At 41.2% G+C, this 18,479-nt stretch overlaps 2 protein-coding genes across 3 annotated transcripts in view; one reads left to right on the top strand and one right to left on the bottom strand.

Moving 5' to 3' along the window:
* Positions 1 to 18,479, bottom strand: part of CABCOCO1 (ciliary associated calcium binding coiled-coil 1) — a 126,538-nt gene that overhangs the window by 102,094 nt on the left and 5,965 nt on the right. The gene's annotated exons all lie outside the window — the stretch shown is intronic.
* On the top strand, positions 648 to 17,028 carry TMEM26 (transmembrane protein 26). Of its 2 annotated transcripts, XM_039719729.1 has the most exons (6): positions 648 to 978; positions 4,065 to 4,143; positions 9,446 to 9,559; positions 10,150 to 10,370; positions 11,346 to 11,422; positions 13,681 to 17,028. In XM_039719729.1, the coding sequence occupies exons 1-6, from the start codon at positions 788 to 790 to the stop codon at positions 14,094 to 14,096; spliced, it is 1,098 nt and encodes a 365-aa protein (XP_039575663.1). In that variant the 5' UTR covers positions 648 to 787; the 3' UTR covers positions 14,097 to 17,028. The 2 variants fall into 2 exon arrangements, with proteins under 2 accessions (XP_039575663.1, XP_039575664.1); XM_039719730.1 differs by lacking the exon at positions 9,446 to 9,559 and having other exon boundaries at positions 678 to 978.

The raw sequence follows: 18,479 nt of genomic DNA, 5'->3' as shown, positions 1-18,479 counted from the left end.
ACAGCCAAACTTTAGTGCATTTTTTGTATATGCCTCTGTTCACCAATTCAGTAAAATTAGTGTTAGGCCAGATTTCATCCGTTTCTGGAGCTCTGCACCTGGCCTGCTTCTTAGTCCTGAAGCAGGGTGTAGATCATACAATAGAGTGGGTTTGAATAGATTTCACATTCTGACTTCTGCTGCCCAAGGGATTCCAGTATTGAACTAAGCATACAAGTTCTGCTTTCTATATGCAATATTAGACGACTTTAAAAGCTCCCAATGATGAATTCTCTTTCAGGGAGAGCAGAAAGAGGGGTTTGGTTCACACTGTCAGAAATGCTGTGGAGCTTTCAGCAAAAACTATTTGAATTAATAACGTGCTTTTCATTGTGTCTTTGCTGGAAATGCACGAGGCAAGAGCAGCAAGTGGGACTGCAGAGCGATGGTAACTGGGCGAGAGGGAAAATCTCGCCGTGCTTGGTCCTTGAGCCGATGATAGAGACAGAAACAGCGCTCCCCACCCCTGCCCCGGCCCGCCAGGGCTGCTCCGAGCCTGCAAACCACTGCAGCATGCAAGCGTGTCTTTTTTTTTTTTTTTCCCTTCAAAAAGTTTTCAGGAAGTCTGGGGGAGGGGCGATGCTGTTTCTTTTTTGTTATAATGGGCCCCTTTGTGGAGATGGAGGAGGAGAAGCGATCTGTGTGCCGGCGAGGCGCAGCCTTGCCGGTGCCTGCCAAGGTGCCTCGCCAGGGCTCCTAAGAGCGGCGGGGCCCCGCGGTGCGGGGCGCAGGGCGGGCGGGCTGCGGCATGGAGCTCATGGTGCTGCTCAATGCCCTGGTCACTCGGCTGCTCTTCGTGCTGCACTCCCTCATCGGGGTTTGGAGAGTGACCGCCGTGAAGAAGGAACCCAAGTACTGGCTGCTGGCACTGCTCAATCTTCTCCTGTGCCTGGAGACAGGGCTCACCCTCAAGTTTAAGCAAGGCAGAGGCTACAAATGGTGAGCATATTCCGCCGGAGCCCCTCTTGCTTCTTTGCATGTACCTCGCTGCAGACACGGAGCTGCCCCCCGAGAGCAGGGGCTGTCCTGGCCCGGCACTGCCAGGCGCTCAGAGATCGCGTTTGCTCTGCGGCTGCTCCCGGGAGGCAGGGATGGAAAGCTGGTGGAGTTTGGCTAGTCCCCTGCCAGCCAGAGGGCTTTCAGGAGGGGCAATTGTACAGCAGGCTACGCGGGAGCCGCTCTGTGCGGCTGTGTGTGCCTCTTGCTGCAGTCAAGCGGTGGAGGCTGGGGGCTGCAGCGGGCTGGGGCTGCGCGCTGCAGGGGCACAGGGTACAGAGGGACCTGCAAATGCCCTGCATCTTACACCCATCCTGCCGTGCCCTGCATTGCACCTCCTTCCCTAGGACCCTATGCCCTTTCTCTCCTCCGTGCAACAGTGCTAACATCACCCTACTGCATGAACCTAAACTTGGTAAAAAATAAATGATGAGTAGCAACCACTCTTTTGATACAGCAAGAGTGGCTTAACTGTTTGGATTTGAGAGGCTATTCCAAGGGGAACTTTGATGCGTGAAAGGCTTCCCGAGAAATGAACAAAAAAGTTAGTCATAGCAGAGCTTGGCCAAGCACATAGGGTTTTACATGCATCTAAAGAATTGCTGCTGTCATCTACAGCTCATCAGCGCTCAGGCAGCCAAAACAAAATGCTCTGAGAAAAGGAGGCGGTCATGCAACTAATTGTCAAGATTTCACTAGGACCTGGTATTGTTAAAAACTCAAACTGCAGGCAGGCCTTGAGACAAATCCAGGACTAAAGAGCCCTGGAGTATTTCCACGTTCTTAAAATCCTGCCCATTGCCACCTGTGAAAGTCATTAGAACAGAAGGAGTGTTGTGTGACAATTCACACAAGAGTTCCATGCTCTAAATCTGAATGCCATAAAAGCAGTGATAAAGTCTGGGACACTGGAAAATTGAACAACACCAGAGCCCCAAATGCAGCTATGAGACAGGCAGATTGAACAGAACCAATTGTTTTAGGAGTGGAGGCAGCAGCAGAATCTTCATGAAGGAGCCCTTGCAATGGAGCTTTTGAAAAATCCAAATAAAAATAGAAACCAAAAAGCAGATCCATGTTAGATGCATACACAGAAGACTGGGATAAATTAATCTAGAATAAAATTTTGAAAAATGATGTGCTCCAATACTTTAAGCAGCAAAATAAAAGTACACATAAAAGGTGAGAACTGTAGACAAATGGCCAGCATCTATTTGCATCAGGATAATTTTCTGCTCCAGTGGCAAACAGTCACAGAACAAACATCATCAGCATTTGTAGAAACAACTCCATAGGCAATCACCAATCCAAGCAAGGGGCAGACTGTGCAGCAGGACTCCTGCCTCCAACACCCTCATACTCTCTGTTCATTATTGACAGAGGACTGTTACTTATTACACCGGCATAAAACATTTAATAGCACATGTGGAAAAAAAAGTCTTCTTGTGAGCCTGGCCATGTAATACTTCCTCTAGATTGCTCCTTCTGAAAGAAAGGCAGGGTTAAAGCCCCTGAAGTGTCTTGGTCTGATGTGGTATCATTAGCTCAGTATTGCTAAACTGCCAGCTGGATGGATTTTTCATGTGCTGAAGTCTTACAGGAAATACTGTAAAATGTTAGTTCTTCCATTCAAATTAGAGGTGTGTTCCCTCCCAAAATAACCAGGCTAAAAACCCACACAATCACTAGCCTTTTTTTTTTTAAGGGGAAAAAAAAGCTAACAACAACAACAAAACCCACTGTCAAAACAAACAACACCCCCTCAACCCTGAAAAAACAAACAAAAAGCACAATTAAAACCCAAACCATCTTAGAGGGGAGAGTTTGGAACATTTCAGAGCAGTTTAGCAACCCACTAATTTCCATAAGCAGCAGGATATTTTGTTTTCCTCAATACTTAATCTTCACTGGAAAAGTCACGATTACCAAAATAAAGGTACATTCAACATAAGGACAAACAGTAAATCAACGACATTTGGCCAAAATGTTGCTGCAGTTGCATACTTATAAGGAGTTTAAATTCATTGCAGAATGTGCCAGTGGCAGGATAGAAGGAACCAAGCAAACGTCCTGAGGTGGATCCCACTGTCCAGGCCCTGGAAATTGCAGCAATGCACAGTCTGTACTGCAGCATGCAGAGCTAGATGGAAAATTTGTGGCATTGCACCTCATTCCTACTCCAGAAGTACAGAATTGCCAAAAAAGCCCACCTCAATCAAATGTCATGTGTTTAATAAGAAAACAGCAGCAATTCACTCTCAAAGGATCACTACTTGCAGGAGTCATGAAACCTCTCGATTACTTTTGAATAAACCCAGCTAAAGAAGCTGAAGATAATAAAGCTTCATCAACACCAGTTATTTTGCTGGTTTTATTTGAAGAAATTATTTTCATGGGTGTACTGGCATTTGGCCTGCACCAACCCATCACAGTTATGTAGAAGACTGGCAGAGAGAGAACCAGAAAATTCTACCACTGAATAGCACAAGTGGGGAAACAACGCCAAGACTCAATTTCATAAATCCATTTTAAATGTGCAGCCTGCAACTAAAAGATCTCCTACTAAAGCAGTGCTTGTTTTAGGCAAACTGATGCTATTTCTACCTTTTCTGTTTCAATGCACAGGATTGTGAGCAACCTTTATCTCAGCATCACTCAGTGAAGTGACTCAATGTACTAATTCACTCTTCATGAAAGCTGAAAGAGTATGTTAGCTACAGGCTTTTTAAATAAATAAAAATGCTGTGATAGAAATACCAACAGCAAAGTTTCTTTCGTCAGTTTTAAAAAAAGAAATATTTAATAAATTTCCATATATGACCTTAGATGGATGTACAGATAAACCTATTATTTATAATACTCACACAGCACAAGCAATCCAGCAAGAACTGCAATTCTTATTTGCACTTACCCTGTTTCTTAATCCCATATGGTTGAGGCACAAGATACCATATATCCAAACATTATCTGTATTGGAAAGCATTTATGATGTATCATAATACCAAGATACCTTTTCTTTTTCTTCACAGGTTTTCACCTGCAATATTTTTATATCTGATTTGCATAGTACCATCACTATGGCTACTAGAAATTCATCATGGAACTCAGGTATTTATTATGAGACAGATGGACTAGTTTGAAAACGGATGCATTATTTGATGGTTTGGCTTCAGGCATGCAGGCAGAAGTCTGCTAAGACTTGTTCCAGTTCTCTCTTTCATATTGGTGGGTGTCCCCACAATGGCTACAGCTATATTATAACTATTGTGCACTTCCTAATTATCAGATAATGAGCCTCTTTCCTAGCTAAAAATGAGACCATTTATTTGTATTTATATGAGGAACTGAGGACTACAAGCTTGAAAAACACAGCCTTTCATCCCCAGGTTACCAGCACGAATCTTGCTCAGTAGGGTAAAAGATCTTCATTGCTTTAGAGGCCTTTGCAAAATAAAGTGAGTTTCACAGTGTTTAAAAGCAAATGCCACAACTTCAAGCAAGTCAAAATTGAGACAGGTATCAGTGAAAGGGGTCTTAAACTCGGCTTACCTCATGTTTGCTGCAACATAGGAGAGCACACAGATTGTTGCCACAGCTGGAAATATGTCTTATAGGGTTTATATCCTTCCTTTCTTTGTGCTGCATAATAATCTAGGAGAGTGGGGAGCTGGATTCCAATTCAGGACTAAAGCACATGGTAAAATTTTTAAGGGCCAGTGTTTTGGGGCCAGTTAGGGCAGGAACAGAGCCACTTCACCCAACAAGTCTCATTGAGTCAACATCATGCAGGCTAGTTTCAAGCCCCTATAGCACTTCTATGCAGTGAAAAGGAAAATTTGCCTGTGCCAGTATTTGCACATAAACAGTGCCCTACATCCGTACCAGTAAAGGTTCTGATTGGAACAAGAACAAAAAGTAACAGAAGAAAATACATAAATTAGACTAAAATGACCTAGTGCCTCATTTTCTCCTTTGAAACATTGTTAGAGTCCACAGAAGCATAATCAAATATTCAAAATTGTGTTTACACTAAAAATGCCTCAGGCTTTTTCTAAATACAGCAGCAGGAATTTATTGTCTTCTTGTTTTCCCAAATCTCCTTAAACAGTCACAGACAGGTAATGTGGATATTGAGAACATTTGTCATAGTTAAATCTGGTCCAAGAAACAGGCTAATTCTGTAGTGAAAGGCAGCAGTTTATTTCCCAAAATGATGTTAGAACATGTCATACTTTGTTCTTATTGATATACTGCTATGGTGAATTAAAGAGGGAGTATATCAAGTTAACAGCTTAGTTTATACCTGGAGAGATAGGATAGAGAGTTCTGGAAACACACAATCTAACAGATTCAAAAACAATACCTCCAGAAGGGGAGCAGCTTTCTTAACAATTAATCTCAAACACAGCACCCAGACTAGCACTACTATCGATACTGATGTATTCCAGGGATTTATTATTTAAATGCAAACAGAATGGGTAATTATGTGACCACTAGATCCACACTTTTAATGTATACACTATGAAAACAGTGTGCGGTCTTTAAGGTAGTAGAACTTTGATCTCGTGTTGAATCATTACCAGGAAGCATCAGCTGCTTGTGTCAGTGCTGTTATTTAAAGCAGGTGCTAATAGGCAGTCTCTCTTCCTGAAGACTGAGGCAATTCTGCCTCTGTGTACTGCAGAACTGGACATATAATGCCATTCATACATCAAGGGTGAAATACTGACTGCATAGAAACTACTGCTTTGTGGTAATGTATTTGGGGATGAAATATATATTTGGGAGCGATGATAAAGTCAATTGAACTGTACAGAGAGGAAAAAATTGCTGTCTGCTGTCAAGCAAATTGAAACCATTTAATCCATTAAAAAACCCAAACTCTTCCATAATAATGTTCAGTACCTCAGGGCTCTGTTACCTTTGTAAATGCTTCGTGTGCCAGTGCCACAGAAAGAACCTTTTATAGGGCTTATCCAACTACTAGGGCTGTAGTCAATGCAGGCTTCCAGTGAGGAATAAAACAGATGCTTGGTAAACCTTGTAGTTATTTTTAACTTAACTACAACTACTACTTCACCACCTTAACTTGAACATTTTGGGAATATAGTGAATATTACCGTCCATTCCCTCTGCCTGATTCTGAGGTGGGATTCTCTTACCAGCTAAAATTATACCATAATGAGCTCCTCAAAGTGATCTTACATCTTTCACCATTCCTTCCTTGCCATACTCATTATATTCCTCAATTTGGAAAACAACTTAAATAATCTTTTTTTCATGTTTTACATTTCAGCTTCCCTGTATGAGCAAAATGAAGCAGTCAGGAGTGCTTTGAATTTCTGACATCACATGTGTTTCCATAGTGACAGCCACACTGTTTGCAGCAAAGCACAGACAGCAAGCCAGGTACCTGTTGCTTGGCAGAGGGCCTGCTCCAGAGAAGGGCTAGACTCTCCAAAATGTCCTCAGACTGACAGCCTCCAGGCACATTATTAATAGGTTGAGGGTACTCCACCCTAATATTCAAGTGTCAATTTTACACCCCAATGCTGGCCCCAATATGAAAAGTTTTAGTTAACCTCAGTTTTATTTGAAAATAATAGATTGTGAATAAGATACAGCAGGAACTGCCTGAATTAGTTTGGTGTTTCAGGTGTCCCCCATGCACTGGGACATCACCATGTCATTCAACAGCATTTCCATTTTGATTAGATGGCTTATGAATCAGGGGTATGGAAGCTTCATCTCAGAAGAAACAAAAGAAAGTAAGCCAAGTCAGAATTGATACAAAATGTGTACAGCTTCTTCCTGTTTTAGCTTTGCGCAGAAAAAACCTGAAAACAAAACCATTTTTATTTAGCTTGGTACACAGTCAACACTTAGGATTAACTGAGGTCTAGTAGTAAAAAGGCAAACCATGTTTATCAAACGCCCGTGAAACAGTAGAACAGTATTCACTTGCTTCTTGTCACATTTCCATTTAGTCACTGCACATCCATAAATCAATAAGTAAATAAGCCTGCCACCAACAGTCCTATTTATATGCATATACATGATGTAAATAAAGGCTCCAAATTTTCAAGTGAATCACTTCACAATCACCACCTATTAAATATTCAGAGAAGAGCAAACCAAAACAAGATATGAACATACTTAAATGAAAAAAACCAGAAGCCTACTTAAAAAAAAACCCAAACCAGGAGACTGGATTTGCAGATGCAGATTTCCATTTCCTGCCTGGAAGCAACTGAGAAGAGCTATGGACTGGCCCCAAGCTTGCCAATCAGTCCAAGATCACTGAGCCTTGCTCTGAAATAGTAACTCACCTCGCAGCTGAAAGTACTCACAAAAATGACATAGAAGGAAAGATACCTCTAAGAAAATTAATTCACATTGTAGGTATTTCCTGCACCTTTGTGCCACAAGAGAAAAAGAGCTCCCCTGCAAGCCATGGCATGGTTTCTTCTGCCTCCTTCTAGCAGTCAAGCTGCTGAGTCCTGCAGCTTCTCAGCCTTGGATGTGAAGTTCTGCACAGGTTCATGGCTGCTTTCCTATTACCATGCCAGACCAGGCAAGGGGCCAGAGGGGTGAGCTTAAATGCAGACTTAGTGACAAACCAAAGGCTGTCAGAGTCAGCCTTCCTCCTCCTGCACAGGTTAGTCATCCCTTTGCCCTACCCAGGCTACTTGTTGATCTTCACTTCTTAGTATTCTGGGGTGGTTAGGACAGTTATGCAGTATTTTTAGGTTGTGGTCTCCTCAGCTGTGTCACACAGCCAGTGGAAGTAATTCAGCCTGCCTTTGACCTTGGGGTGGGTCTCTGTAGACCTTAGGGTTTTTCTGTAGGCAGCAGATACAGATGCCTCTCCAGAGCACCAATTAAGTTACATTTCCAAAATATCCTCTGAACAAGCCGTTCCCTCTCTCTCCTTTAGTTGAAGGGCAAACCCAGGGAGATTAGCCCTACAAGGCTGTAGCCAGGCAGAGTGTACCAGCCTCTCCATCTCACTGTTTCCATGCCCAGAACTTTAGACTAAATGGAAATATCATCTTCCCCACATCTGTGTCAATCTTTCAAGACTCTCACACCCACTGTTCAAATAAAACAAGCATTCAGCTTAAGACTGTCTACCGCCAACTCTAAAAGCAACAAGCACTGACATTTTTTCCAGATTTTTCAAGTCGCAGGAAATTTATCTACCACAAGGTCAGACAAGAGGCAGCATTTACCCAGATACTGAACAACATTATCAGAGACCAAGCAAAGTATCAAAGCAGAATCTGAAATTTCCTGAAAAATGTTGCTCTTACATTGGCAGGCTTTATGCTGAGCACAGCTACTCAGTATGCTCTTGAACACATTCCAACTGTTGCAGAAAATCAATCCCCATGCAATAAAATGGTGGGGGGCCCAATGGAGAAATGCAAATCATCTGCAATTCTCTGGCAAAAATAGGACAGGATAAAAGACTTTAGTAACAGCATGGTTTGATTTTCTAATTATCCTCTTTTTATTACAATGGAGAGAGATGTTACGGATTGTTATGAAGACAGATTTTGGAGCCATGCCCCCCAGCTGCTCCGGGGCCAGCCTTGGGTGTGAAGGTAGAAAGGCAGGACAGTGCTGCAGACAGAACATAGCCCTACCACTGGTTTACTGTAGTTGGAGTAACAGTGTTTTAGCCAACACTCAATTTCCCAGATCACTGTGTACTTGCAGAAAGTAAAAATACCCTTTATTCTATTTCAAAGGGATAGACAACAATACACGTGCAGTTCTCTTAAATACTCCTTTATTTCACCCCTCATCCTATGAATTTCCTTACAAAATGAGGCACAGCAGGGGAAGGAGAGGTGGAAAATACAACCCAAATATCCTACCTCATTTTCAACCTTGAGGGAAGTCATACAGAAAAATGAAACAGTGACATGTTCAGAGAACTTTTCCTGGATAGTAGAAAAGAGAAGCAGATATTTTGAGAACAAGTTTGAATATAGGGCCTGACCATGACCAGTTTTTACCATATTTGACTGTTTTCACCAAAGAGACCATGTAGGGAATCCAGTAGCAAGTTCAGGAGAGCTGCAAGGAGATCACATTCACAGGGTGCAGACTTTGGAGCACAGAGATGTCACCCACTCCACTGGCCTTTGAATTTGCGTTCTCTTCTGCAGTACAACCCTGTACTTTCTCAGGACCGTACCAACACATCACTCTTGTCCTCAAAAGAGGAATTCCTCCCTTCTGAAGAAGAGGGGAATTGCATTAAGAGTGAGGACCTTTGCAGACATCAGATATCTTTCACAAATGAACCCTCTGCAGTTCAGTAAAACAGGACACAGGCATAGAGCACATCTGCTCCCTGGATAGGATGTTTACACATGTGTCATGTTTTTGTTCACAACAGTACTGTGGCAATGAGCCTGGGGCTGTTCAGGTCAATGTCAGCAATCAAGACTTCAATCAATCCAGAGAGAGCAGTCATGGAAGTGAGGGAACAGATCACCACATCATTCAGACGGTAGGGCACCTTTTCCTGTTTCTGGCCAAGATTTTATGACAATTAGAGACCTCCACCTTGTGAGTTAAAAAAAAAAAAGAAAAAGAAAAAAAAAAACACAAAAAACACCAAACCAAACCAAAAAAAACCCAAAAAAACCAAACCAAACAACCCAAACAATATATATAATATACATTCATAGGACATGTATATTATATATATTTGTTGTTCAGAAAACCACACTGGGAAAATACAGCATGCTGCATACTATTGTTGCTAAGACCAGTCTGTGTAAAGAAGAGGCAACCCTACCATTCCCTTGTGAATCTCAGTAACTGAATTTAGAAAGTGTCTGGGTAATGAGTCTGCAATGCACAAGGCTCAATTGAAAAATGAGAACAGGAGGAGTAGTACACAGAGAAAGATTTGATATTCATTATCCAAAGTTTGTATTAAAGTGCCTTTTTCAACCAGGCCCGACAGATGGAAATTATTTGTTCTCATACAATGTGAAAGAACAAAAGCAGGTTCAAAGACAAATACAGTCTCTGACAGTATCTCTAACATCAGTCACCTGAAGTTACAGTATATTATTGCTGTCTTTTGAACAGGCTAAAGTCTTTGTCAATCAGCTCTCCACAATCTGTGAGACTGTATGGACACTGGCCCTCCACCAGACTTTTCTACTGCTACTAGTAGTTGGGAGATGGCTTCTCCCCATTGGAGTTGAAATCACCCGGGATCAATTGTCTCAGCTGCTTCTCATGTTTGTGGGGACAGCAGCAGATATACTTGAATTTGCTAGTGAGACCTTGGACATTGAGGATGTTCGGTAAGGATTTTTTTTCCTGTTGATATTTGTGTAATCTGCAGTGTTCAGACTGGTAAAACTGCGTTTTCCATAGAAAACAGAAGGCTACATTGAAGGGCTCTGTGTGTCTGCTCTTGCCTTTCCCCCTGTGAAAGTCCTGTGGGCTTTGTTGGGGATTTCTCATGTGTTGCCAAGCAGAGAAGCATGTCACATCATCACAATGAAAGGGTTCAGAGAGCCAAACGAGCCTAATGCCAGGCAGCATCAGTTCTTACAGCTGCAGAACTGAAACACTGGATACACAGTAAGCCTCCTTCAGGTTAATGAATTGTTTCAGATGGGCAAGGAAGCAACTAGAGTTGACTTAAGTGATTCATTATCCAAGTTGCTTCTTTGGTTATCTCATGTGTACTTCATGGTAGAGTGACAGTGTTCAAAGATAAGAAGAAAGGGAATGGCACAGTCTGGTGTGAATTTTCAACACTGTGATCTCTCCCAGAGAAAGTAAGCTCACCTCCCCCTCACACTGCTGAGAGATGAGCTGTGCACATCCGTCATAAAGAAAGAGTCACAGAAGAGGTTCATCCTCTCTAACAAATATATTTTATTTTTTGTACATGTCATAGCAAGGCTTTTAGAGCAGGAAAAGAGTCCTTCCCATTTGGCAGAGAAGCTTCAGGCTTGCAATCACTACAAGGGTGAAAATATTCCCTCTGAGCCACAGAGTCTATTCTCATATGCTTATTATTAAAACATTAGCTTCAGCTATTTAGTGTAATTACACAGCTGGAACATGTAAGCCTTAACAGCAAAAATTCCATACAAAAAGGTGCTTCTGTTTTCCTTAGTGTTGCATTGTAAAAGCACATATAAATAAACCAATCTCTGTTTCACTCAACTACCCTTCAAATGACATTCCAAACACTACAGGAAGCATTTTTGTGATCTCATAAGAAAACTGCATCTTCATTGTTACCACTTTTTTCCCTCCCATAGGAAGAATTACGCTCTCATAAATGCAATTCTTGCTGTATGGACCTGGAGTATGTTACAGTTTCCACTCGATCTTGCAGGTTAGTACTTGCACACAGACAAGAATAGATAAAAAATGCTCTTAAGTTTTTGCTGGTACATCCTGTGGCCGTGCACACACTACAGGCTGTACCAAGGACTTCTGGTGGAGAGGAATTCATACGACAACAGCTTTTGAAGAAAGCTCATTGTGGTTTCTTTTGAGGAAACACTTGTTTCTGGCTAACCTCTGATCTCTCTGATAGAGCTGTCTACTTTCAGGAAAAGGAAAAAATGATTACACTATTGTGTCGCTCCAGCTGCCTGTTACTGCCTTAAACTTCACTATGCGAGCTCTCACGTTAGAGCTGGTCTATTATATTATGTCTCAAATTTGGGTAGGTCCATGACCCTATAGAGAGGCAGGCACTTGTGAACCACCAAACAGCACAGCCAAAAGCACAGGAGAAATTGCCTATTCACTGGAGACCTAAAGGACTGTGTGATTTTGGGACTGTTCACTGTTACCTTAATCTAAAAGGGCCAGCCATTCTGCCAGCTCAGGGCTGTGTTTGTTCTTGGGCAGAAAGGGCTTCTCCCTGTCCAAAAAGAACAATGAAAGCTGTCTGGAGCATCATCTGTTCCAACCATTTTGGCCTCCAATCACAACAAGTTTGCAACAACTGTAGCAGTCCGAAAATGCATTATCCTCAGTACCATCTAGACAAAATAGATTTCTAGGCTGACACACTGACTAAAATAATAAATTAAAAGTTGTTGAAGTATTATTTTGTTCATTAGTCTTTTCTTCATGGACAGTGCTAGGCTTTGTTTCCAACAGGGAAGTTATGAAAATATTTCAGCATTTCAGCTCATCAGCTCACCTCCAAAAAAATCAGATGCAATCACATTTCAGCTTTATCATAGCTAAAATTCCTGCTACTGCTAAAATATATTCCATTAAAGATGCACAGCAGTCAGGTTTAAGAAAACCTCAACCAACCAAATAAGCAACGTCCTATATACATCACCACCACACAAATAAATTCAAATAGCACTTAAACAATCTGTTCATTTTTTCCACTGTTGCTTTTCCACTTATTTAATTACATTTACCATTTAAAAATTAAATTACTGAACACCGATTTCCCTGAAATTACTATGGGTACAGTTTATTTTAGGTGATTCTATACAGTTGCACAGATAGTACTTTTTGTTCAAGCATCAGAATGTTTATTTACCTCAAACATGACGTAAAAGAAATTTTTAGGCACTTATGATTAGACTACAGCAGTGCAGTTAGAACTATTAAACAGCAATGGCACAGAAGCATATTAAAAAATTAGCTACTGCTGAAGCTTTGCCTAATGGATTCAGCAAATTTCTACATTTTACAACTCATTTTCCATTTGAGTCTCATCTCTTTCTCCCCCCACCCCAGCATTACTCAAACAATAGAATTCCTTTGGCAAGCTGCAATGTTTGGCAGTTGTTACTGTATCACAAGTAGTAATGTTTTTTAAACCAATGAAATCTCCCTGTCCAAGAGACAGGTTAATTAAGCTTTGTGTATTTCTGTTAGACACAGCCAAATTTACCCCCACAAACCCTTCTGATGCTCCTTCTCTGGGCACTACACCATAGAGAGCATTTGAGCCCACCACCACCACTTTTACAGCCAAGGGAAACCCAAGCATGCAAGTTCCAGCATTGTGTGACATTGATATTGGAATTGTGTGACATTGATACCCACAAGGCTAAGAACAAGTAACTGTGCCTCAAGTCTCACAGAAATGACATAATACTCAATATTGCCTGGCACTGACAGGCCTTATTCTTACTATAAGATATGAAAAAGGCAATGGCTATCTAGTGAATATTTTAAAAGTAATGTCTTAATGTGCAATAAAGTGAAGTGCTACAGCACTGGCTGTTCCTTTTCAGCACAGTTGTTTTTTTTTTCTTAAGGATGCATACCAGTCTGGCATGTTGATTTACCAAATAAAAAGTCTGGGGAAGCTGTAAAGAATCATTAGGTAATCTGTTTCTGCTTTTTGTTGTAGAAGTGTATAAATTCTGGTATGTTTGGGGCACACAAGAGGAGAAGTGGTTTTAATCCTGTTTGTCAGACCACATAAGTGCCTCGAGTGAGTTCAGTGTGTTTTGCTGAAAAACATCCCAGAAACCGGGTATGCTATATGTTGCACAGTTTACAGGTGAATGCATTTATAACCCAGAGTACCCTGTATTGTGAGTGCCCTTTAGGTCAACCCTGGCTCCAATTCACAAAGCTGCTTTAACGTGACTGTTTTCCTTGCAGTACAGCACATTGGGTGCAAACCAAGCGCATCGGCCAGGCGGATCCCCAGCCTGCTGCTGTGCAGGTACAGTGCGGAACTCTGGAACATTGGCGTCAGCCTTTTCATACAGGATGGCCCCTTCTTCATTGTGCGTTCAATTCTGATGGGCCACTTCAGAATATTCAATCAGATGCTGGTATTTTTTACAGCTAAGAATATCTTAGTTGTGACTCTGCAGTTGTATCGGCTGGCAGTGATAACCTTAGACTTCCGTACCACTGTTCTGCAGAAGAGCAGGAAAGGAGAAGTCTGTTGCTGCCCATGTGAGCCTTATGAAGCTCGTGCTCATGCTACTGGTCGCCAAGAGAACGAAATGAAAGAGTTTGTTGCTTTTCCTCCAAAAGAGGAATCCCAAGCTCCATCAGAAGATCACTGAGCAATTACTGACTTGGAAGAAGTTGCCTTTCCCACAGCTTCTTCAGAAGGGCTCCATCAGTTTCTACTATCAAATACAACTTGAGTGCCTAAGTCATCTTTACCATCAAGACAACATTAATTTCTTCTAAATTGTAGGGGAACTTTCTCAAGAAAATTCTCAGAAATGGGACCTTTTTAAAATTCATTTATATGTGGGTTTTGACTAGTTCCATATTATATTATTCACAGGGATTTGTAGCCATAGTTTGTAGTATCAAGAAAGGTTGGGAGCACTAATAAGATAGGTTATTACCGTTGGTGGCACTGTGCTGACCTATGTACTTGCCTGTATTCAAGTGGAAGGACAAGCTTGTCCTTTATAGGAAGCACAAAAACATTGAGCTCTACTAGAATGGTAGGGCTATACCTACAGTGTGAGGAACAATGTGTTTGCCATGTACAGGAGGAACTTCAGCAGCAACAACTGTGCAGACATGTTAGTGCTGTTACTGTGACATCAGAACATTGTTCATCCCAGAAATTTAAGGAAACCTTCTTCAAATGTTACCTCATCTTTGGCTGGATTCAGTTAAGAACTATACAACACCATGAAACTACATACAAAAGACTCTTAAGACCTGCCTGGTGTGAATAACCTAAACCTTAACAAAAAGAAAAAAGCAGTCCCCCAGATCACTACAAGTCAACTGCTTTTGCTACAGGCATTTTCTACAGAGTTGCTTGCCTTTATATTTCTATATTTCTAGAACATACACACAACACACATGGACAAAACCTCACAAAAATATTTGTAAATATTTTTCCTCTTGATTTTACAGTTCTGTTTTTACAGTTGAGACAGTTTTTTAAATGTCTCCCTTTTGTACGATTTTTAAAAGTGGTCTGACCAAGCTCTCTCTAAAAAGAAGATGGCACTGCTGCTCAAGGCAATCTAAGCCAAATGATTCAGGCATGCACTTCATGTTTTGTAAAACACCACAAGGTCCCATGAAATAACCTGAGAGATTGTCTGGCCTGTGAGTGTCAAGATCCATTTTTAAGAAATGGCTAATAATTAATACTTTACTACTTTCACATTTGGAGTGAACAACATGGGCCCCAATGTCTCCCAAGAGCACACTTGAGATCAGTGTAAGATCATTTGCTCAACTTAGCTTAGAGAAGCTCAGAGTAAGATAAGTGATTTTTGAAAGTCTGCCTGAAAATTATATTCTCACAGAAAATGGCAGGTGCTTTTACAGATTCCTGCATCCATTCTGAAAGAGAGCAGAAAAGCATATAGAGTGACCTAATCAAGGTATTTTCCCATATTGAAACACCAAATTAAGCCTTATCATCTAAAGCCTCAGCTATCTGAAAACCAGGGTCTGGTTTCAGGACTGAATGGAAGTGTTTCTGCCATCATTGCAGCAGTCATACACTCATTTATCCACAGCCTGATAAACAATGACACTTTTATTCTTTGAAAGATGAATGTGTTTAAAAAGCCCAAACACCAAAGATGTGAACATGTGTTTACACTTCTGAGTTCCTACTGTTCTATGCAGGATAAGACCCTTCCATTATGAAGGAAGAAAATGCACAGCCATAAGGAAGTATCACAGACTTCATAGCCCTGTCTACCATTTAGATACTAGTAATCATGTGCAACACCTCCTTTTCTGCTTATTTTCAGCCTTTTTCCAGCAACAGTTTTAAAAAGCCAATCATTACTTGCCATGGTGTTGTGAGGTAGACATATGGAAAATGGAATGCAACTTCATTTCAGATTTTAATTCAAGTCTAGAGGTAAAAAATGACAGTTCTGATGATGATCTGTGCTGTCTAAAACCTTTCACACTGGGATGAATTTAGAATCATTTGGTAGAACCACAAGACAGCTCTTCCTTGTAGATGCAAGCCGGAACTACTCATATTCATTTTGAGTTTACCACTTGCTGATATAGTAATTATCCTGTTAAAAGGATCACTGCTAATTAATTTGGAGTGTACTGAGCTTGCTAGAACATCATTCTAAATTCATCAGCACAAAAATTGCAAGGATGTACTTTTTTTTAAACTTGCTATTTAAAGTCTTCATTCAGCAACAAACTGCCTACTAGACTCAGCCTGCAGCAAATGCAAGATCCCCTGGGGTCAGCAGTACAGAGACTGGTTACAGCAGGAATATTTCCCAGCAAACTCTATTTCCTGGTCTTCAGGCTGTTCAATTTTAAACAGCAGTAAAGCTTCTAATTACATTTATGGTGCTAAGAACTCACTCCAATGTTAGGTGGTTACGAGATCCCATCCTCATTCACTGACAGACAATATAGGCCAGATCCTCTTCATGTTTACAATAAAGTAGGTTTGGACTTCCCTTTTTTCCTCCCCACTACTGCAGTGATGGCAGATTGCTTAAAACCAAAAGAAAATCCAGACTAACAAAGCAGTATTATAAATTCCCACTTGGGTACAGAGGGGAATCACATACACCAGGTAGCAGTAGGAGTGACATGCAGCTCCCTCTACTTCACTGAGAAGCCTGGAAATGGCAATTAAGAAGTCTAGTAACTTGCATGTTTTGGGCAGAGCAGCAAACCTCAGTTGCAAGCCCTCCTCAGTTTTCTGTTGCAAATGTTTGGAGCGGGACTGCAGCTTTGTGTTTTGCAGCAGGCTGTTGGAGGCAGCTGAAGCAGCAGCTGGCTGTGGGGAGCCATCCCACAGCCTTCCAGAGCTCTGCACTAAGGGGTAGACTGGATTCACCTGAAGATCTGCCAGAATCTGTGATGTATCCAAAGATGCCAAGCTTGCTCTGCAGGAAAAGCTGCAGTAAACCTTTGGATGGGGAAAATTCAAGCCTCCAAAATGGAAGAACTTCAGAACATTTATCTTAACCATTATTTACTCAAGTCAGGAGAACACATTAATAAATCTGTTCTGCAAATAGATATCTGACCATTTACTGTTATTTATTCTGGTTGTTCCTGCCGTGTCCTTCTAAATTATTCCATATTAAACCTCACTAAAATGTTTTACCACTTGTCTTTTCCTGAGCTAAAATGTATTCCTCCCTTCTTTTGGACATTGGTTTAAATAAGATCATAGCCCTGAGCAGGAAAAACAAACAACAGTGATGATTTTATTGCATTCCTGTTGGTATTTGTACTGTACTATGTTTTCTGTGACCATGTGGAAATGGAAGAAAATGTGCAATTACTTTTAAAAAATTCCAACAGCATTTTGCAAATAAAAGGCAGTTACCTCAGGCATAGCTGCCAATTTATTATGTGAGAGCTGACTGTTATATGTTCCTATTAATTATATCTTCCACATGCTGCTTTTCCTTTCCATGCTTCGTAAGTTAATTACTTAGGCCAGATTCTGACTGCCATTGCTTTGAAAGCCCACAAGCAACTGCAGCTAATTTCACTCTGTTCTGGATAGGTTCTTTATTCAGAGCCTTTGCCTCCAAGTATGCAAGTCACATTGCAATCCCCAAGAGGATATGTTTAATATCTGCACACAGGAGGCATTTTAAATACACACACAAATACATACATGCATTTAGATACCCTCACACACACCTGGCAATGCCCAATATACAGCTTTTATTTCTGTAACAATCTGTGAGACTGCCAGTAAGAACACTCTGCAGATGTCTCCAAAACACTCACAGAAAATACCTAAGCATCATGAGTATCTTGAAACTTAAATACTAAGCATACCATACTCTGAACAAAACACTGATAAAAAAAAAAAATTAAGTTCCCTGGAATATATTCTTTCCATGCAGATTTCCTCAGTTGAATGAAAATTTACCCAAGCATTAGTTGCCCCTCAAAAATAACATTTTTAGGCAAGCATTAGAACATAACACCAGCACAAGGTGTTTAAAACTTCACAACGCTGTTTCACTGATGCTGTGTCAATAGACAATAGGCAAGCTTTGAAATCAGCAAGTTGGAGAGTCCCTGGCCCCTCTGTCTTTGGATTCAATTTTCCACTTTTTTTCACACTGTTATACAAGGAAAGAAGCCTCTCCTTTACGAAAGGAAAAAAAAACCCCATCATTCCTAGTCTGTAGTGACGAGGCAACAAAAGTGGCTCACAGTGGCAAAAGAAGCAGAGATGTTTACCCAAGATTGGTCACTGCACCAGCAGGGAAATACAGCAGTACAGACCCCTAACTGAACAGATACTAATGGCTGAGATAATCACACATGAGTTGTGTTCTGAAAACCTTTCCTGGCCCTTCAGAGCCAGCACAGGAAGGGTTCTCAACAGCCAGCTCCACTCCAATATCTCCAGCAAGGTGCTAGGACAGGAATTCAGTGATTCCAAGTCTGTCTTGAAGGTATCACTGAAATCCTCTGTGCAAATTTTTCCTAATTTGGTCTCC

The sequence above is a fragment of the Passer montanus genome, unplaced genomic scaffold (genome assembly GCF_014805655.1).
Source record: "Passer montanus isolate IOZ18808 unplaced genomic scaffold, ASM1480565v1 scaffold42, whole genome shotgun sequence".
Lineage (NCBI taxonomy): Eukaryota > Metazoa > Chordata > Aves > Passeriformes > Passeridae > Passer > Passer montanus.
This window is presented reverse-complemented; position numbering and strand designations above follow the sequence as displayed.